General features: G+C 47.4%; 1 protein-coding gene across 2 annotated transcripts in view; it reads right to left on the minus strand.

The window, feature by feature from the left end:
- Positions 1 to 7,711: 7,711 nt before the first annotated feature.
- The window catches only part of ARHGEF4 (Rho guanine nucleotide exchange factor 4), a 115,526-nt gene continuing 102,182 nt past the window's right edge, over positions 7,712 to 21,055 (minus strand). For both annotated transcript variants that reach the window (XM_069864971.1, XM_069864972.1), the window contains 9 exons: positions 20,484 to 20,663; positions 17,389 to 17,583; positions 16,188 to 16,367; positions 14,729 to 14,961; positions 13,099 to 13,228; positions 12,082 to 12,213; positions 10,808 to 11,051; positions 10,292 to 10,369; positions 7,712 to 9,341 (listed from right to left, as the gene is read on the minus strand). In XM_069864971.1, coding sequence (XP_069721072.1) covers positions 9,184 to 9,341; positions 10,292 to 10,369; positions 10,808 to 11,051; positions 12,082 to 12,213; positions 13,099 to 13,228; positions 14,729 to 14,961; positions 16,188 to 16,367; positions 17,389 to 17,583; positions 20,484 to 20,663 — 1,530 coding nt within the window. In that variant the 3' untranslated portion in view covers positions 7,712 to 9,183. The remainder of the gene's footprint in view (positions 9,342 to 10,291; positions 10,370 to 10,807; positions 11,052 to 12,081; positions 12,214 to 13,098; positions 13,229 to 14,728; positions 14,962 to 16,187; positions 16,368 to 17,388; positions 17,584 to 20,483; positions 20,664 to 21,055) is intronic.

Here is a 21,055-nt window from a genome sequence, read left to right on the forward strand (position 1 = left end):
TGAAACTTGAAGCTACTGAAATCTGGTGATTGATCAAAGCAAAGCAAAATGTTTAAATAGGTTGAGCGACTTTTCTTAGTAAGGTTTCTGAGTGGCCAACAAAATGCAGCGATGAAAGCTTCCCAGTGGGAATGAGCTGCCCCAAGCTGGCCTTTCTGAGAGTATCGTAAAGATTGTGCAAACCTGACTCATTCCCTTTGGAGGCAGTTCCTAGATTCCCTGGGGGTTGAGGTTTTTATTATTTTCTAGCTTAAAACAAAGAAAATTGAGCAGATGTAAAATTTCTCAATGCTTTGGCATTTACTTGATACCAAATCAGTGCTGTTTCAGAGGTGATAGACTGAGCAGAGAGCTGTTATAAATCAGGGTCTTGAGAGTTCTCCAGAAGGAAAAGAATTGAGTAGGTGTGAGGTGTGGGTAATTACCCTGTATCTTTAGAGTGTGGGTGGCTGTCGACAACACTAATGTTAAAATCCAAGTGTGTATGTTTGGGGGAGACAGGGCTACACCGCTTGAACTAACCGGCTATTTTCATTTACTGTAGGTCTCAAAAAACCTCAATAACTTACGTGGTAATGTTCCTGTGAAAAGCAGCGCGTGCGGACGAAGGCACAGTGTCAATGGCTACGTCAAACTGCAGAAATAGCATTTGGGGTTTAAACTTGTTGCTACAGGTGGGTTTTGGTGTTCTGTCAGGTAGCTGAGCTTCTAAAATATCAACCAGGCACTCAGAATCCCACAGATGGATTTTTCTCTGTGCGTTTTACCGCAAGCTCACTGCTGGTCACTTATCCTGGGATCACTTATGTTTTACAGGCAGATAGTTTTGGGTTTGTTTTGTTGGGGTTTTTTTTTGCAGATCATTGCAACTGATGAAAAACCATAACCTATAACCAGTTGGTTGCTGGAATCTGGGAGGATGTAAAAGGGAAACAATGTTCTTCAAAATGATGCCTGTTGTTCTCGAGTTTGAGTGATTCTGATACAGCTGTTCCTGTGGTTGTCTGTGGTTGGGAAGAATGGCTTTGTACTGTTGCCTGATGCTCATAAGAACATGGTACTAAGCTTGTAAGTCTGTGTGGGGTTTCTCATGTGTTTGTTTTAAATGGATCTATGCAAATACCAAAATCGTGGGTCAGTAGTGGTTTGATTTTTCCCTCCTCACAGATTCGTTTTGCAAGGATGTGACGATGCACATTACTCTTCCCCTTTAGGTGCTGATGTGTGGTCATTACTTACTTGCTCGGAAGGTTGGATGTATTGATGAGAACTCCTCTCACTCTAGAGGCAGCTTTGAACACTTAATAACAGCTAAAGCAGAGAAGTAACCGCTCTGTCAGTCAGAAACAAGTGTGTCAGTCGGAAATGTGTCAAGAAGTTTTGAGTATCAAGGTTTGCTGTAACTAATTGTGGATAAAAGAAAGTTTTTTAATGTCTACAGAATCAACTCCATGGCTCACAGCAGACAAATTCAGGTAACGGCCGTGGTTTTGTTGGTGGGCTCCCTGGCATCAGGAGTGATGTGTGGAATTTTCCTTTGTTGGAAATGTCAGTCATAGCACTGGAGTGGCATCCATACCGCATGGATGAAATGTCTGAATTTGGGGTAGGAAGGAGGCTAAGTGCTCTCCTGGATGAACATGTAAGGCTACCCTGAACCATCCAGAACAGAGTGCATGTGACTACTTTAAAAAAAACCAAATTAAATTGTACAGGAGTAAGAAATCTTTGGTGTCCGCAGGGAGTTGTGTTTTCTGCATTGCAGAGAGTTAGGGAAGACCTTTGAGCCTCATGGGTACAACTAACCTGTAGCTACAGTCCTGGGTGGACTAAAAGGTACTTCAAACACAATCTGCCCCTCTGCAGTTTATACTCATCGCCCCATGTCCTATTACCACAAGCCTTTGTGAACAGTCCCTCCCCAGCTTTCTCGTAGCCCCTTCAGGTACTGGAAGGTCACTATAAGGTCTCTTTGGAGCCTTCTCCAGCCTGAACAACCCCAGCTTTTTTCTGGGCAAGGAAGTTCAAACACAGGGACAAACTGATTCTTCAGAAAGAGGGAGGGGAACATACCTTCCCACAGTTCTGCTGTTCCCAGCTGTAAAGTTGAGATCAAATGCTGTATCCTCTTTCAGTGCATGAATGCAAAGATGGCATTGTATTGTTTCAGGGTGCTGGAGCTTAGGGAAAAAAATTATCATCAAGCCTAAGTAATGGATGTGGACGCAGGCTGCTGCTTCCAAGAAAAGCGGGGAGAAGCAGGTATGTGTAGAAGGAACTCTTGAGCAGAACATTGTTACAGAGCTGTGTCTGATTATGAAAGATACAGGGAGTTATTTTGTACACTCTTAATGTTTTGTGGGAGGATTACAGACTTAGACGAGCAAAGTTGATAGCTCTTTATTTCCCATCTCACAAATGTCTATGTAAACAGTCACACATAACAGTACACAAGTCACAGGTATTTCATGTGCACAGGCTGGAAAACAGGTAGCTGCTTTGGTAGCAAAGTTGTGCAAAAGAAAAGCTGTCTACGTGCAGAGTGGTGTAGCTGCAGGGGGGAAATGACAGGAGCATTATGCAAAAAGAACAAGCAGCCTGCAACTGCTGAACACACCAGCACTGCCAAAGCCGTGGGATTTTAGTCATGTAGCTTGTTGAGGAAGCACGTGGGAGAAATGGTGTGAGATGGTGTGATGTGAGGTGTTAATCCCAAGGCAGGGCAAGCTGTGGCTGCTGTGTGGCTGGGAAGGAGCACCCTCTGGCCTCTCCTGAGCCTGCTGCTTTGTGGCTCTCACATAAAGGCCACTGGTATCCAGGCTACTGCTGTTCTTGAGGATGGGATGGGCTATCCTCCCATACCCCATCCTGATCCAATAGCAATTGGATGAAGCTGAATGAGTGCATTCTGGCTTCTGATGTGTTATATTTTTGACTGTCTTCTTGCACCCAGTTTGCTTGGAAATGAGTTGCGATGAGTTGCCTTTGCAGCTCCAAGGATGGGTTCTCTCCCCTGCACTATCAAAGTGGACTGCACTGCACCTTCAGTGGTTTAAAGTCATCTGAAAAGACTTTGTATTTCTTCTATTAATTTCCATCCATTTACCAAAGCTCTGACCCTTTAGCTCATCACTTACCTGAAGACCTGATCCTACAGCTTTGCTTCACCTGGAAGCTCTGGGGATAGGGGGTTTCTGCTGGTAGCTTGGTACAGAACGTTGTAGTTGAGACCTTATGATCGTACTGATGCGGTAATGCTGCTCGTCAGCAGCAGCAGTAGGTCCTGCTAACTTTAGAGAACCTTGAGGAGCAGCAGGTATAAGCTGAGGCTCCAGCATTGAATGAAGCACGAACAGCTCCATTCTTAAAGCTTTTGCTGCCCTATCACTGTCCAAGCAGATATTGCAGTGCCATAACGCTCGTTAGCAGGCACATGGCAAAAATTGATGCCAGAATTGAAAACAGATGTAGTAACAGTAAAATAAGAAATCGGCACTTGCTGCAAGCTGTGCCACCTCACAAATGCTGACGAAGTTTTTGAGCAGTCTGTGTAGCAAGGGGTGCAATAGTTGTTCAAAATGCTGATATCTAAACGATACATTGAGTTCTGCCCTTAACAAAGACACACTTCCACTACAGTAAATCTGGAGGAGCACCACCTGATATTTTGACATATATTGCAGAAGATGAAAGGCTTTTTCATTAAGAAAAACTAATTTCTGTCATTCCGGGATCCCAAGAAAGGCAGCATTTTCAGTCTGAGGCTGAGACTCCATTGGAGAGTCTGTTACTCAGATGCCTCAGTTCTCAGTTGCCCCAGGGAAGCCTGTTTCAATGTTTTCAGGAAGCTGCTTGGACCCCCCCGGTGCGGGTGGTGTGTGCGTTGCAGGCTTCTGGATGAGGTGCTGGGTTTGCAGAGCAGTGTCCCGTGCAGCTGGAATTCTCTGCAGTGCGTAGCAGCGAGGTCATGGACAAAAACAGGGTTCCCCAACACCGCCCCCACCCTACTTTTCCTCAGGGAATGGAAAAAAGAGAGAAGGTCTTAAAGGCTGCTTCGTGGGAACTTTTAGCTCCATGGGAATTGATCTGTTTGTTATTTTGATTCAGCGCGAAGACAGTTTGTACTGCTTCGATGCTATCAAAACTTGAAGCACAGGCATTTTTCTAGTGTGTACACCCACCTTTTCTGACTCAGTTATTCCAAACTAATAGTTTTAAAGTAAAGATAATTTTTTGGCAGAGTAGATTATTTAGCAGCCACTGGTTCTCTGTGTTTCCTGGTACCTTCAGCGAATCATTCTTCTGATCTGTTCACGTAAGTCTGTGTCTTGCTTAGGTGACATCAGGGCAGATTCTACTCATTAAGCACGATGGCTGTTTTTCACAAGCAGCTGCCTAAATGGATCGCTACAGAAGGGAAGAACCGCTACAGCCAAAGCCCCTTAAAAAATCCCTAAACCACCTCTGGGTCAAATAAAAAAACTTCTTTCCCTCTTTCATGTAACTCAATGCAGAAGTATTTTTCTTAGTAATAAGGTAGGTTCTACCTAATGAATGATTGGTGCTGTTTAGACTCATGTCAGGAGCTTCAGTTTGTTTTCCACGAACACTGCGGTTCTGGCCAGGTAGAAGGTTCATTTCTGGAGGAGGAAGAGTAGGCACTGAAGTCTCGCGTCTGCTGCTTCCGGCTTCAAAAGGGCTGCTCTGCGAATCTGGTAAGACCGTGTTGTCCATTCAGCTCGGAAAGCTTGACAGAAGGTGTGTGTGACCTGTTCTTCATGTGCCAGAAACCCTTTTTATTATAAGTTAAGTTTAAATGATGACCTTGTGAATCTCCGTACTGTGTGCGTGAGTGCTTCCTGTCCCATAGGTGCGTTCGCCCTGGAACTTGGACAGTACAATGGATCTCCATTCAAAATCCCGATGCCGGGCTGAGCAGGAGGGGAATCTGTGCTGGTTAGTCTGTACCATTGTCTAACTCACATACATTTACCATTTAATTAGTAACTTAGGAGATGAGATGGCTTTTAGGTGTCCCATCTCTTCAAACCAATGGAGTTTACACATGATCTGATACGGGGTTTGTTCAGGAAACAAGAGGTTTCGTGGGCAGAGAATTGGGAAGTAGTGCTGGGTAGAAAATACGTGGTGGCATTTGTTATGAAATTCTCTTGGGATTTACAAAGCAGCCTGTTGCCGTGCGAGTGCCCGGATGGGTGTGTGGAGCCAAGTGAGCGTGGTCCTTACCTGTTTATCGGTGTCGCTGCTGTAACTCCATTACCTGCTGCATTACAAGGCTTCCCCTGCTTGCAGTGTGAGCAGCCTCTCTGCCTGATTTCAGTCCTGCACAGGAGATCAAATCCTAGCTCAAAATGTTTCTTGCAAGACTAGAATCCACCTGAAGACACTTTTTAGGAAGAGTATCAATAGGCAGTTGAGTAGAGAATGTATTTCAACCAGAAATTAACGGCTTCTTGACACCGTTTGGCCAGAGAAGTCTGTCGTGGCACTCTAGAAGGATTGCTGTAAAAAGTTCCTCTCTCTAAATCATACTGGTCAGGTATGAAGTAAGTTCTGGAAGAGATGGTAAATAACCTGATAATTTAAACAACTCTATGCATATTTACTGTTCAGAGTATTTGCTGTGCTGGTAATTAACAGTAGCTGGTTCTTAGGGGTGTTCTAGCTGGGGGGAAAGGCGCATTTGTTCTTGTTGCCCTTCAGAGCTGCTGCTGTACCTCAGGGTTCTGTGCCACGGTCACCCCCACCCCCATCGCACTCAGCAGAATAGAATCATAGAATCACCAGGTTGGAAAAGACCTCTTGGATCATCGAGTCCAACCATTCCTGGCCAGGACTTGCACCGGAGGAACTTCTGTGTTATATAAAGCAACATACAAATAGAAAACAGGTCAGAAGTTGCAGCAAGGGAAACTTTGAGTAGATGTCAGAACTTTTCATCCAAAACAGGGATGGGGAGGTATTGAAGAGGAACTCGGAGGGTTGGGGGAAACCTCCATCCTTGAGCACATTGGATAAAACCATGAGCAACCCGGTGCAGCTTCACGGTTGGTCTTGGTTTGAGGGGAGCTTGTGCAAGTATTGTGGGGGAATTGTCCTGGGGCCCTTCCAGCCTGGGGTCGCTGGTCCAGTCCAGCTTTCCTTCGTCCCCTACTTGCTACAAAGCTGATTGATAAGCTCAGAAAATGTATCATTTCTGTGCCAACACATCGTCTTCCTGGCCAATCAAAACAAACACGCCATGGGTAAGGGAAGGAGGGTGCAGACATGTAGGGAAAAGACAAAAGTGACAATCGCTTTCTCTTACTGGGGGGCGCTGGATGTGGCCGCCGGACCCTGTTCCGCTGTGCGAGTGCAGCGAGGGCGAGTCAGCCTGGGGCCGCTGTGCCGTCCCATGGGGACATTGCTCTGCTCAGGAGCGCCACAGCACTTCTTGGGCTCCAGTTTATGCCTGAATCAGGCAGCAAGTGTGAGGTTGTTACCCTAAATGTGAGTGACTGTGTGTGTGCACGCGTGTGCAATGGCTTAAGCTTGTTGGAGGGTTTGTTTGCGGTGTAGCTGTCTGAAGAAGGGGCTGCAGGCAAAGCCCCCAGCGCTGAGGGACAGTGGTTGCTGGCTCTGGATTGTCTCAGTAAAGCTTCTGAGCCCCCCTGGCAGGGGTCACGACCTGCTCAGTAACCTGACAGGGGTCTGCGAGGTGTCCCTCTTAATTTTGGCATTTGGCAAGAAGGCAGTTGTGGCACCTGAACTCAGTGTTTTCTGACAGAGCCTAATTTGAGCTTTTTTATTTATTTATTTTGTCCTCCTCCCACCATTGCCACACCGTCCTCTCGAGCGTGGAGAACGGGTGCTCTGTGTCTTAGCCCAGACTGAGAGGCCCAGGTCATGGCTGCCAGCGCTTAGGCTGCTGCTGTGCCCTGGCTGTGCGGATTGGAAGGGCAGGAGGGGGAACTGAGCACTGTGAGGCCAATAACACAGATAGAACATACAAATGAGCACCAATTCTTCTTTTTTTTCTTTTTTTTAGGGGGGGGCTGGTCCCCCCCCGCCCCAGTTTTAGTGACCCCCACCTGTTTGCGCAGTGTTTGAAGGCCACGGGACGTGGTAAACTTCCCATGGGCAGACACCGCGTGTGCTCCTGCATGAGAGGGAATAGTCAGGGGGTTTCAGTCACTGCTCTCTGTAGGACGGTATTGGCTGGTTCTGCCTAGGAGAACAGCAATGGAGTTGTGTGTTTTCCCAGGAAGAAGGGCAGGGGAGCAGGCTGCAGACTGGGATGGTTCCAGAAGGAGAAGCTGGATTCTCTTTCAAGTATGTCTCTCGCTTCTTGGTGCTTGTTATTCCTCTAACTCTATATTGCTTAAAGTGGGCTTGAGTGTCCTCTGCAGCTTTTGTGATATTTCTTAGACATGGTTTCCATGTAAGAAATTAGCAGGAATGTGGCAGCTGGTGACTTGCTAACCTTGAGCAGTGTTCTAAGGGACCGGCTCGTCTCCGGGACGGTCTGTGCTGCACGAGCCTCCCATCTGACAGACGGACTTGTTCAGGGTAACAGTCTAGCATGGCTTCTACCGATAAGTGGTCGATTTTTAAAGCAGGAGCAGAATCTCTACAGTGATTTGGGAGAGAAACGAGTTCACACAGAAAGACATGTTGGAGACAAACACAGGCTAAGAGTCACTTTTACAAGTTTCTTTATGAAATTAGATGTTTCCCCTGGTCTGGGGGGAAGATACAGTGCAAGAATGACTTTGTACATGCTACTGAATTCAGATATCCCTGGATGACCAGACTTTGGTCAGCTACAGCATCGACAAACACTGGGCTTGTGAGCTCTGCGGGCGGTTAGTGCTCGCTTACGCTAGCACCGCCTCGGAATGAGCGCGTGTCTTCCTTCCAATGTCACAGGATGTCTCTCCTAGGCTAGGAAATTCAGTCATTATGGCTTCTAACTCTTGCTATGGTAAGGCAAATCTTTCCTTTTGCTAACCAAGGTTTAAATGAACTCTTTTTGGCCACAGTTTGAAACTTGGGTATTAAAAGTGAGGCTCTTAGTGCCAAATTTAGGCCTTTTTAAAGTGGCTTTCCATTTTTAAAGGTGGCAAAAACCTGTAGTAGTACCCCTTGAACTGAGGGTCTGTGGGAGTTTGCATAACGACCATGGTTTTAGTCTTTCAGTGTTGAATGGCAGACTCTGACTTCTGGGAGCTATTTTTGCAAATATTGACCTTTCTTAAAAAAAAAAAAATAGACAAAACAGGCATCAAGTTAACAACATCTGACAAGAACAATTACAGACTTACAAAATACACAGTCCTGATTTTTACCATAAATAAACACATTACAAACAATGGGCATTTTCATTGGCCAGGAAATATGGCAGAACGATGGAGAGACGAGAATCTAAGGAACTGAGCACGGTAGTAATTAGGCACGTTTTTCTCTAACTTAATGTGACTCAAACCCACTAGAGAGATTGATGAACTCGACTCATGCTGCAGGTTGATTGGCACAGTTTTTGACATACTATGTCGTTCACCGGTGGTGCTGGACTGAAAAGAGAGCGAAATGGTCACAGTGCAGTACTCACTGTTGTCTTGTCTGAGGGCCTGCAAAGGCTTAACTGAGTTAGAGGTGTGCAGGAGGGTCCTGTCTCTGAGAAGCAGGGGAGCGGGATGGGCAGAGAGCAGAAGGGTTTTTCCCTCCACGGAAAACGTATCATGCCAGTGACTCAGAATTGTTGTTCTGAGCATGTGGACGCGGAGCCGGCAGGTGTATCTGCTGGATCTCCTCTCCGACAGCTGCCTGTCGTGGTCACTGCGGGAAGGAGTGAGTCAAGTACAGCTGACAAGCAAAACCTGCCTTGTCAGAGGAAACACGTCAGGCTCCCCCCTGTGATTTCTTCCTGGAAGGTTGCCTCTCGCTCGGGCACTGTGCAAGGCTGGCTCAATGGGACTGGCACAAATGCACACGCGTGTGCAAGCACACACAGCGTCTCACCTCGGAGCCAGTGCAGTTGGTCTGCAAAATAAATAGGGAAGGCAGGAGCACACGTGCCATCCTCTGTAAACAAAGGATTGGAAGAACCTGGGCTCCACCTCCCAGGACCGACAGATAAAGTGCTTTCTCAGAACGGGTTCAGGCACAAACACGGGGCTGCGTTTATTTCCGGAAGGGCGTCAGCCTGCTGATGTTCTGCCAGAAGTTCGAGGGCTTGCGCTTGGGCTCTGCCAGCATGAAGACCTGCTGCTGAGGGAGGGTGGTCGGCAGGGTGGGATGCTTCTGGCGCATCAGAAAGTCATAGTATGGCCTGGTGACAGCTGTAGTGAAGATGGGGAAGCGTGTTAGTCCAGTACAGCTCCATCCCTGCCCTGGCCCAGTCCCTCTTACAGCTGCAGGCGAGTGAGCTGGGTTTGTCTTAGTATGACCCTGAATTTCAGCTCTGCTTTTTAGGACTGGAGTTGTTGATGCTGTGGAAGTCACTGAATCACCAGGTTGGAAAAGACCTACAGAATCATTGAGTCCAACCATTCCTATCAATCACTAAACCATGTCCCTCAGCACCTCGTCCACCCATCCCTTAAACCCCTCCAGGGATGGTGACTCAACCCCCTCCCTGGGCAGCCTCTGCCAGGGACCAATGACCCTTTCCGTGAAAAATATTTTCTGATAAAGTCCCAGAAGTGTGAGGTGTAACTGGCGGGTGAACACGACTGCAGGGCTGCAGAGCTGTGGTTTGTCGTTAGTGGCAAACTTAACTGGTGTTAACTTGGGTTGTTCTGGGAGAAGCTGCTGATGCGCACATGCCTGCACTGGATTTCAGAGCTGTAATGGTCAGTGCCCGGCCATGGGACAGGATTGGCTTACGGGGTCTCCTCCTCTAGGGCTCTGCTCTGTTAGAAGGTCTGGCCTCCCGAACTTCCCTCTGCAGCCCAACCTTACTCCTTGACTTATTTTGAAATTTAACCAAACTTCCTTAGCAGTGGCTTGGCTAGGATTTAACTGTTGGCTGCTACCACCAAGGGGACGGGGTTGCCTCTCTGTGGGTCCAGAGGAAAGCAAGTGACATCTCTTCCTCTGCATATAAGGAGGGGCGGTGGCATCGCAAAATGGGATAGCGGGAATCTTCAGGTGACAGGGCTGCGGGTGCAGGAACTTTCTGTCCTGTTGCTTGAGTTCACACTCCCCTGGCCTAAATATTCACATATAGTAAATATAGAACCCCCCCAGCCTGGTTCTTGCACTGTTCATCTGCTCAGGTGTGGCTCACCTTTAGGCTTCCCAGTGTGGTGCTGCTTGCTGGCATTCAGCATCGCCTGCTTTTTCTGCACCTCTGTGATTGAAAAACCTTAAAGATAAAACAGAGTTCATCAGCAACTGATCCTGATTTAGTCATCATCTCATGGGAAGACACTGCCAGTAGGGTAAACACAGGGGTAGGGAGGTGCCTGAAGTGAGGTCACAAGCTAAAATAACTCCCAAGGCTGGAAGGGGCACATAGTGCTCCCCACAGCGTGTGCTCTCCCCTGCAAGGTTTATTGCCTGCACACTCCCCCCACGCTTCGCTGGGTGGAGAAGCCACTCCAGACCAGTTGTGGTTCAAATCTCATTAGATCACATGTATCTGAATTAAGCAAGATTTGGACTAAAGAATGAAAGCTCCCTCTTGCAATGAGAACCCTTGACTGACCACATTTCTCTAGATATTGCCAAGCTGGGCACTCCTCTCTGACAGGGGATGGGAGGGGAGGGGTCCCGCTGTCTTACAGCATTGCTCTATCCATACCTGTCTCCTGGTCGAGCTGAACCTGTCTCCTTTCGTTCTCAAACGCCTTCAGCCACCGCTGTTTCTGCTCAGGCTTTTTTGCACAGAATAAATGAACTTCCTCAGTGTCTCGGCAGTGCAACTTAAATGCATTTTTCACGCTGATATTGAAGTCTTTGTCCTTCCCATCTTCTACATCCAGTATTTCCATATCATCCATGTTGATCCGACTCTTATAATATAAGATGTCCCTGCGCAGCAGGTCCTGTAAGTGAGATCACACAGACACATGCAGACATTAGTGTTTCCTGGCCTTGTCCCTTCCTTAAACATTCCTTTTCTTTGATATGATGGAGTATTTAACCTTCTTGGCAGTCATTACAGTCCTGCAAGGAAAAAGTGATATTGGATTTGAATCTATGGAACTGCAGAGCGCTGAGCTCCTCTTGGCAGTGTTGGAAGGGAGGAGAAACGTGGTTTCTTCTACTGGTAGGGTCAGTGTAGGCTGGTATCTAACGTTGAGAGATATCAGCTGCCCTGAATGAGCTTGTATTACTTCACATGATCCCAAATTCTTGATAAGCCCATACAGAAAAATTTAAATCCTACAGTCGCACTTAGAAAGCCAAAAAAAAATCCTAATTGGCTTTTGGGGTTTGTGTTGACAGCGAAAAGTAGATTTGAGAGCACTGATAAAACAGTGAGGGCCTCCTGCCTAAGTTACCTGTGCACTGTGGATTATGTGAAAGAAAATAGTAGCATTCAGTCCTGAAATTCCAGTGGAATTTTCTCTATGAAGGCAAATTTCTCTTATTCCTTTGGTAATGAAAAATAGCATGGGCTGTACTTACAGACTTGCATGTGATGTTAATATGGTCTTACTGACAGTCAAGGCCCACAGCTCTTTATCAAAGCTGCAGTCACCTCCTGCCTGTGGTACGACTCTTGCTTGGAAGAGCAGCTGAGGACAGACGTATTTATAGGGAAACGCGTGCCAGTGCTTCTGCTGGAGTTGTATAAAACAAAGCCATGCACCGACCCTAGAAGAAGTGCAATACTTTCCTCTTTTGCTGTAAGAATGAGGGCAGACAGTTCCTGTGGCTTCTTGCCACGTTCAGGTGCACAGAACACACCTGGGTGTCAGAGAAAAGACTGAACGAATGTGCCTAACTGTCTCTGTGCCAGATACAAAAATGGTGCCTGTAAGTACTAGGGACACAAAGGGCTCAAGAGGGAGTTCTCTCAGGTTCTTTGGCATTGTAAATGCCACAATCGTGCCTGGCTACTGAGGTTACCTTCTTGCAGCAAACAAGCTGGTGATCGAAGAGGAAGAACATCCTCTGTTGGCTCTTGGCTTGAGGGTGGGAGATCTTGGTTAATTCTCCAGAATAGATGAGTTCTGAGCTTCTGACTAGGACATCGTCACCCTGAGAACAGCACAAAGAACAGGTTGGTCTCAGCCATCTGAAAACAGGGGAGAAGAAGTAAGCCCACAGTCTCATAGGAGAACCTCAGCTTGGCTAAGAGGCCTGCGTGGCCTGGATTCCTGCTGATGAAACTCTCTTCTGGGAATGAGAGGGAGTCTCTGTGTTGGAGGTTAGTCTTTGTCACACCAGGGAGACACTGAGCCCTTGGCACCCGGGGAACAGGCACCGATTTTGATAAAAACAATAGTGTGTTGAAAGAAAAAAATGTCCTTTTCCAGGGAGCCTGCTCAGGGCAGCTGATCTGTCCCTGACATTAAGGGAGGCCCACAAGCAGACAGCTGACAAGTTAGCCTGGCATCCTTGGAGAGGGAGATGCTATGGTTTTATTGAACCTAGGATTTACAAAATTAGTAGTTTTGTTTCTTTTATTTAGTAAGGTTTTTTTAATGAGTCTACAGGGAACCTTGGTTTTTTTTGTTGCTATATCAGAGTTTGCTTTCTGTAAGAATAATGCAGCTATTAGGCATTAAGAGGCAATTCTGCTCATCTTGAAGGTTTGAAATCACTCAAAATAAAATGGGGGACAAGAGAAAGATGACAGGATTTCACTAACCTATGTGCTAATTTTATTCTGCAAGGAAAACGGGGAAGCAAGAATCCTAGGGAACATGCAAAGGCAGCGGCCTAGCTGGGTTATGTGCCAGACCTTTTCACTTGGACTAAGAGTTCACATCTGTTTCAATAAAATGCCCAGAACACACACAAGGAGGGGCAGCAGGTGTGAGGCAGAGCTGGGCAGCGATCCTTAGGAAGATCCCTCCTGTTGGAGAGGACACAGACGGGCAATGAGGAACATGGAATTCATAGAGAAAGCGAGTCTCTCACCTCCCAGTCTTCTATCGAGCTCTGCCACTGAGCAATCTTGTCAATGTTCTCCAGCCGCCGCTTTCTCTCATTGATGAGCCGAGCGACATTCTTCATGGCGTTCAAGGCAGCTTCAACATCTTTAAAATCCCTAGGGTAGGGCAGAGGCATTAGGCCTGACAAAATGACACTTGCTTAATGTACCTACCCCCCAAAGAAACGCCACCTGGGGTTTGAGGCACAGACTATGGACTCGTGACAAATCCATGTCCTAGTTGTGGAAGGGAAGGGGATAAGCTATCATATTCAGCCACAGAGGTGCAAATACAAGTCACTGGGAGAATCTCCAGGGCTCTCCAAGCCTCGTTTTTTCTCCACAGCACAACACAATGTATTCATAATGCCACTGTTCTCATACAGGGACTGATTCTGCCATGCATCGGTATGGCAGTTCAGCAGTGACTGCCTTCATTTCAATCGGGAGACGATGGTTTCTCTGGAAGGGTAGGACAGAAGCTGATCTACCTCCCACACACACCGTATGCTGCCTCCAGCTCCCTTGCTGAGTTTAGAGTGGCTGGGAAGAAGCTGTTCTGCTCAACTTGTCTCTAATGCAATTCTCAAAACATCTGTGTGCTGCATTAAGGAGCTTTCTGTTCAGAGGGCGGCCTCGGAACAACATGCTTCTAGGTTTACTAAGACAGGCTTAAAACCACTCTGAGAAACACCAGTGCTGTAATTGGGAAGGTAAGATCAAGTCAAGCCACAACGGACCAATATCAACACTTCCTTTTCATATATATTTCTCACGTTTTATTTCTGTAATGAACTATGTCAGATGCTTGATTAGGCAAGAGTTACTTGAGCAGAGGGCAGTGCCTTCAATCTGAAACTGAGCAATGGATTTGAAGGCTTTTGAGCTAGTGTTGGAAGAGGTACCACGTGTGGGTGGCTTGGTCGCTGTAGGCCATGATTTATCATGGAGTCATATCACAGTATCCCTAGGTTGGAAAAGACCTTTGAGATCATCAAGTCCAACCGTACCTGTCTACTGCTAAATCATATCCCTGAGCACTTCATCTACCCATCTTTTAAATACCTCCAAATATGACCTCCCTGGCCAGCCCAGGCAAGTGCCTGTGAATCTTTTCAGTGAAGAAGTTTTTCCTGATGTCCAGTCTGAACCTCCCCTGGTGCAACTTGAGCCTGTTTTCCTCTGAGGAAGCACTGGGCTAAATTTCTGACTGCTGCTCAGCCCCGATGTACTGTGATGCAGTTACATGGACATTTTTGTGCATATTCAACCAATGCTTTTGGAGACAAAGTTTTCCACACTGCCACCAAAAACATTTAACTCCAAGGTATGTTTGTGCTGGTATCACAGGTATGTGGGCCAAATAAAACAGAAAAGTACCTAGGGTGGACCTTGCAACTCCAGATCTTTAACAGACACGACAACCCAATGCTACTGCAATAAAAGATTATGTATTTGATAGAAAAAAAACCTTTTTTCCCCCCCACTTCCTACGAAGTAACACAGAAGAATTGTGGTATCTGCTGCACTTGGGAGCTGCCCTCAGATTCATGATCCTGCATTACTTCATTTCCATGAGCCCAGTCTCTCTCCTTCCCTCCCGCTGTGCTGACCTACCTGTGCTGGGGGTTGGTGTATTTGAGCAGCTCAGCCAGCTGCAGTGGATATTTGCAGATTTTCTGCACGGGAGTCAGCAGAAACCCATCCAGAGAGATGTCAATCATCTTCTGCAGCAGGCGGCAGGCTTCAAAGAAGTAGACGTACTTGTTAACTTTGGTGAGGCGGGACAGCTCCATGCAGGCATTGGGGTGGTTGTTGCAGTATTCCGAGTATATCTGAAACTCTGTTTGCTGCAAGGGAAAGGGAGGGATTTACTGTCTGTGTTCCTTAGGGCGATGGTCTGGCTCAAACTGTTGTGTGCAAGTTCCCTGTGTAGGTCCTACCACTGTAACTCCTGTGGCTGTTTGGTAATTTGTACCCTCTCCAGACTTTGAAGCCCAGTGTCCTAAAGCTGGGAATGCGTAGGGTGTATTACAAGTCACAGCACTTGCAGCAGGATCAGGATGTTTCCATTTGTTCTGGCCTGTGCTCAGCTGAATGTTTTTAATGACTGGATCAGCTGTTGCTGATCCTACACTGATCTGAAAAAGCCATAGCTGTAAACTTTGGTCTGGCTTGAGACCTGAAGGCCAACCATATCCTGGGCTGCATCAAAAGCGTGGGCAGCAGGGCGAGGAAGGGGATTTTCCCCCTCTACTCTGCTGTCCTGAGACCCCACCTGGAGTCCTGTCTCCAGTTCTGGAATCCCCAACATAAGAAGGATATGGAGCTGTTGGAGTAAGTCCAGAGGAGGCCACAGAAATGATCAGAGGGCTGGGCCCCCTCTGCTACAAGGACAGGCTGAGAGAATTGGGGTTGTTCAGCCTGGAGAAGAGAAGGCTCCAGAGAGAACTTATAGCTGCCTCTTAGTGCTTGAAGGGAGCTACAGGAAAGCTGGGGAGGGACTTCTTCCAGGAGACATAGTGATAGGACAAGGGAGAACGACTTAAAATTGGAAGGGGGAAGATTGAGATTGGACATTAGGAAGAAATTCTTCACAATGAGGGTGGTGAGGCACTGGCACAGGGCCCAGAGAAGTCATGGATGCTCCATCCCTGGAGGGGTTCAAGGCCAGGTTGGATGGGGCTTTGAGCAGCCTGATCCAGTGGGAGGCGTCCCTGCCTGTGGCCGGGGGGGTTGGAAATGAATGAACTTTAAGGTTCCTTCCAACCCAAATGATTCTATGATTCTTTGATTTTGAAATCTTACTTCATTTTTGCCTGCCCAGTCTGGCAGGGAGTACAGTGCTCAGAAGCTGAGGCACTTTGAAAATGTTCTTTCCACAGCCATGACAGCCATAGGATGGTTGACAGGGCGGTGGGTAGTGGTTGCATGGGGCAAGGGAGTGGGGTGGTGGTGTTTAATTTGCTTGGTTGGGTTTTATTAAACGGAGTTTCGGTTCTGTCAAATGAGTTTCTAAATCTCTGACTTAATCCATGCTCAGATGCCGCTTTCCCATGAAGCTGAATTTACTTACATATTCCAAGAAGCATGAGCCGACCTCACTCAAATGCGGGTAGTCTTTGTTGAATTTCTTCTCTAGTGCTTTAACAAATTTCTTCTGGCACCTGTATATGTCCTCAATATTCCCAAAGATTGTCTTCAGCTGTTCTTCTGTAAACATGTCAGCTCTTTTGCGGCACTGCTTAATGTAACCCTAGGAGGAAAACAAATTGGAAAGCTTCCTGGGCATTTGCTCTGTGGCCTCTGGTTACCCACAGAAACCCCCACAGGCTTTTGTCAGTCGTACTTCAGGTTCCTGTACCTCCTTCCTGCATAGATGCATCCATATTTTAGCTCTTATTTCCTCTCATACCACCCAAAACTTGGTAGACACAGAAGCCGAGCCAGTTACATCGCTGCCTTAAGCAATATTGTAATCCACACTTGAAGGAGTCCCAGGGCTGCTTTCTCTCCTGTTAAAAACACCTTTATCTGTCCACAGGCTGCAGGGTGTTCTGACCCCAGCACTGATCCACTGATAGATTTAGCCCAATTAAACTGCAGATCTGGTTTAGATACGCGTGTTAGGAAATGCCTGGTTGCCTCAAGGGAGAAGGAGGGCACAAAGGACGTGGGGACGCTGCAGGAGGAAAGGCTTGTTTGATAAGCATGTCCTGCTTTGCCCCAGCTGGCTCTCCTGGAGGGCACTACGTGGGTTTGTGTCATTTCAGCAAAGAACTGTGTTCCTGCAGCACTCTTACCAATTACCTTCATTCACCCAGTGTGTGTGACTGCGTGTCTCTTCTGGAGGAGGTGTCGCAATGCTCAGCGTATTTGCAAGTGAAACATCTAATTGGCTGAACATCCCCCAGTTGTTTTGATTGGAGCACGACTTGCCTGAGGCTGGAGCTGCTGATGGTACTACCTCAGAACATATATTAAAGAGGACAGCAATGCTAATCATTTGCTTTTCTTTGGTTTGGGAAATTCAATTAATTCCATTTAATCAGAGCCTAAGTGGGTACTCAAAATACAGAGGCATTTGGGATATGGCTGTAATGAATTGTCATCTGTTTTCTGAGCCTGCAATGCCGTTTATCAGAGCAGGCTCCAGTAGAAATACAGTCTCATTTTCAGAAATCACCTGCTTAGGGTCACTCTCTGGGCAAGAACGGGACATACTCTCTCATTCTTCAGAAAAGTCCTGACGTTCACTTCCCCCTTCATCCCGTTACCTCACAAATATCCTTCAGATGCTTTATGTAGTCTCTCTCTGTGCTTATGATCTCATTGATGACGTTGGTCCTCATTTGATCTTTGGTGGTCTGCCCCATCCCGAATCGGCAGGTGCCACTGCTGGAATCGTCCTCCTTGCCACCCTCCACCTTCAGGGGATAGTCTTCCATTGGTTCATCCTGGTTTACTCGCAGCTGCGCCAGACACACAAGAGGTTCACCATTTAGATTGCTAAACATAACTCTTCCAAGGAAGAGAAGCGTGGGACAGGCGACTGAATGGCAGGCAAAGGCTGAGCCAGGGTCAGGGGTGAACAGGGCCGCCTCGTGTGTGTTACCTGAACCCCCTGGGGAAGCTGAGGCCCCAGAGTCACTTTGGGGCGGCTTTCCAGCCACGACAGCTGCTCTGTGTGGCATGGGTGGTGTTAAGCAGGCACCTCTTGTGGACAGAAGTCCATATAACTGTCCATATAAACAGGAGAGGGGCAGATTTACACTAGACAGAAGGAGGAATTTCTTCACCGTGAGGGTGGGGAGGCCCTGGCCCAGGTTGCCCAGGGAAGCTGTGGCTGCCCCATCCCTGGAGGGGTTCAAGGCCAGGCTGGATGGGCCTTGGGCACCTGAGCCAGTGGGAGGTGTCCCTGCCCAGGGCAGGGGGGTTGGAACTGGGTGGGCTTTACAGTCCCTTCCAAGCCAAACTATTCTATGATCTAAGTCACAGGAATGATACATAGTCCTCCAGGAAGAATGAGCACAAAATCAGGACAGGAAATGGTTTGTCAAGTGAAAACTGCGTGGGGGGACACTGAGAGGGGGGAGAGAGGGAGGGGAAACCAGCAGGTAGTTGCTTACTCTTGTTCCCACACTGTAAATAACACATGGCCTCTCAGTGTCTTCTTCCCCAGGACTAGTTAAAGATCATTTACGGTTGATATAAAAGCCGATCCAGATGCCAGTGGTCATGCAAGGTGGTAAGGAATAGCAGCATTGCACCATCAGGGTGAGAGAAACTCTCTGTTCCTCCGTAGCACCCATCAGGTGGCACACAGCGTGGGCACAGGAGACGGGATGGGTCTGCAGGACACGGTCCTACAGAGCCTACAGGGTCAAGAGCAGCCAAGTACCTTGGGGAACAGCATCCAACCACCACCGCGTTTAACTTCTGAGTTTTCTTTTATGTACTCAAATTGAAGCTCCCGGAGCACCCATGGGAATATTTTGTACACAACTCAAAATGATCAATCCCAGCAGAGAGAAGTGAAAAAACACTGAGGTAGGAACATGCAGGCATAACTATAGGCCTTTTTTTGTACAATGACACAAAATTCCTTGAACTTTTAATGTAGTTTCTTGTCGTCAGGATTACTTACCACCTGATACACGTGTATTTACATAGAAAGAGTCATGCATGCCCACCCCTTGTCAACACAGGCATACATTTACTCACTGTTTACAACCTGTGAAGCCCTCAAGATGTGCGACCCTGCTTTTCCTTCACTGTGAATTGGCTGGGCTTAAACTCAGAGCTTGGTTTGAAATGTGTGGAGTAACTGAGAGGCCTGCAGCTTCATCCAAGTCTCCAGGCATACCAGACTTCCCAGCAGCCAGCTTGAGACCCAGGGGTAACCAGCAGGAAATCTTCATTCAGACGCTTGAATAAGAGTTGGAATTACTCTGCTAAAAGAACTTGTTCCTCTGCATCCCTAAAGGCTCGCACCAGTCTGCTTTCCCCTCAGGTATTATCACAGATTTTTTGCTGGCCAGGACAATTCAATTTACCAGTAAAAAAGGCCTCTGTATTAACTGTGAAAAAAAGCACTTCTGTCCCCACAGGAGCCGAGAGTTGATCCTAGTAAACCTGCTTGCAAAACCATCCACTGTTGGTAACAGTTACTGAGCTGAGCCAGTCTCCTGCAACCTATAGCAAAATCTTTCAAAGCTTTTCTACCACTATCTGCCCCACTTCTCCAAGGGCTTTTTTTACAGATACCGGATCATCTTAGATCACCTCCTTTCATGGTTATGGGTCATTTGTGATCTGAAGTGACCGGGATAAAGAGCTAAAGAGAGATTCTTCTCTGCCTTGAGGCCCCTAATTGCTTTCAAAGTTTTGAAGAGCCTGCCCTGAAGTGGTGAAAGCAGAGTCAGGCGTCCACTCCAAGAGGCACAACCCAAAGAACAGGATAGAGCCTCTCTCCTTACAGCAGGAAAGGAGAGCACAGCAGTTACCCAGGCCCCCACTGGCACAGAGAATTCAGCTGTTTCCAAATGCTCCATTGGAAATGAACCCAACCTTTGCAGTACACAGCAGGTACTGTCTGGGCTGTTTTATACAGCTGTTTCTGTATGGTCTTTGTAGGTGGCACTGGGGGGAAGCCTTCACCCAAAACCACCAGGTGTTTCCTTTCTCCCCCCCATCAATTGTCCCATGTTACCTCCAAAGCATTTTTTTGTGTTTTTAGCCTCCATTTTTAAGTGTCTGGGATACAGTGCTGTGTGGCGGCCCAGCAGCCTGATGTTTTTTAAACTTGAGGACTAAGAGAAGGTGTGTGCCTGAGTGAGGTGGCTGCGTACTTTGGGATGTGGCATTGTTCTAGACCCAGCACCAGAAGGAGAAAGCTAAATTTGGTGCCACACACACCCATACTGTTTAAAGTGAACACTAGAATGAAGAACCCTGCCAGCTGCATCTGAGGTTCCTCTAGCAGAGTATTTGTTGCTCCCTTCTGAGGGGAATACTGCATGCTTGGGCACAAATTAGCCAATATACATATGGGTAAACAGGAGCCCAGGCTGCAAAACACCGTGCAGGATGGCTCCCCATCTGGCACAGCCCAGCTTCGCTACAGAGTCTGGAACTGAAGAACGTTTGCCCTGATTTACTCATGTAAAAGAGGGACTTTGCACCAATGGCAGCTCAGCCAGGAGGGCCTGATGTACCACAGCCATGTGTAGAGCAATAGTAACAAGACATGTTGAACCAGCTATCTCTAGTAGTGAAAGCGCTCAGAAGTCACTACAGAACACTAAACCTGGAGAAAAAGAATGAACACTTGGTGCAAATGGAGAGGCACAAAGACACGTCAAGTTCTTACCCGTACAAAGCTGGCTGGAAACCAGCCTTCGCTGTCCAGAATCCTTCCCCACCACCACTCCTTGTTGGTAGCATCCACTACTTCAATGACATCACCAGCCTTGAATCCCAGCTCTTGGTCATCCATTGTGACATGGTCCCAGAGAGCTTCTGCATACACAACGCTGCCATCGCTGATGAGCTGTGGACACAGCAAGTCAAACTGTCAGCTCCCCCCAAGAAAGCAGAGCACTCAGCCAGCGTGGCTGCAGCTTTGGCACCATTGCTGCTGAGCCAAACAAATGTTGATAACTGTTTACACCCCATGCGCAACATAAAACTGAGTTGGTGCTAGTCTGGCAGTTGCTTCAACCAACCTTGCTCTCGACAGCCTTTATTCAGAATCACGTGGACCCAGCATGTTTGCTACCATAAAGAACATAAATTTGATGCTCTAGAGTTTCTTACTGGTGACTCTGCCTCAGCCAGCACACAAGGCTCCACAGTTGGTGGGAGATGCTTTTTTGCTGCCAGTGCAGCCCTGGTTTGCAAAGCCTTGAAATAAAACCTTGAGCATCAATGTTCAGAGTCAAG

This window comes from Phaenicophaeus curvirostris, chromosome 10 (genome assembly GCF_032191515.1).
Source record: "Phaenicophaeus curvirostris isolate KB17595 chromosome 10, BPBGC_Pcur_1.0, whole genome shotgun sequence".
NCBI lineage: Eukaryota > Metazoa > Chordata > Aves > Cuculiformes > Cuculidae > Phaenicophaeus > Phaenicophaeus curvirostris.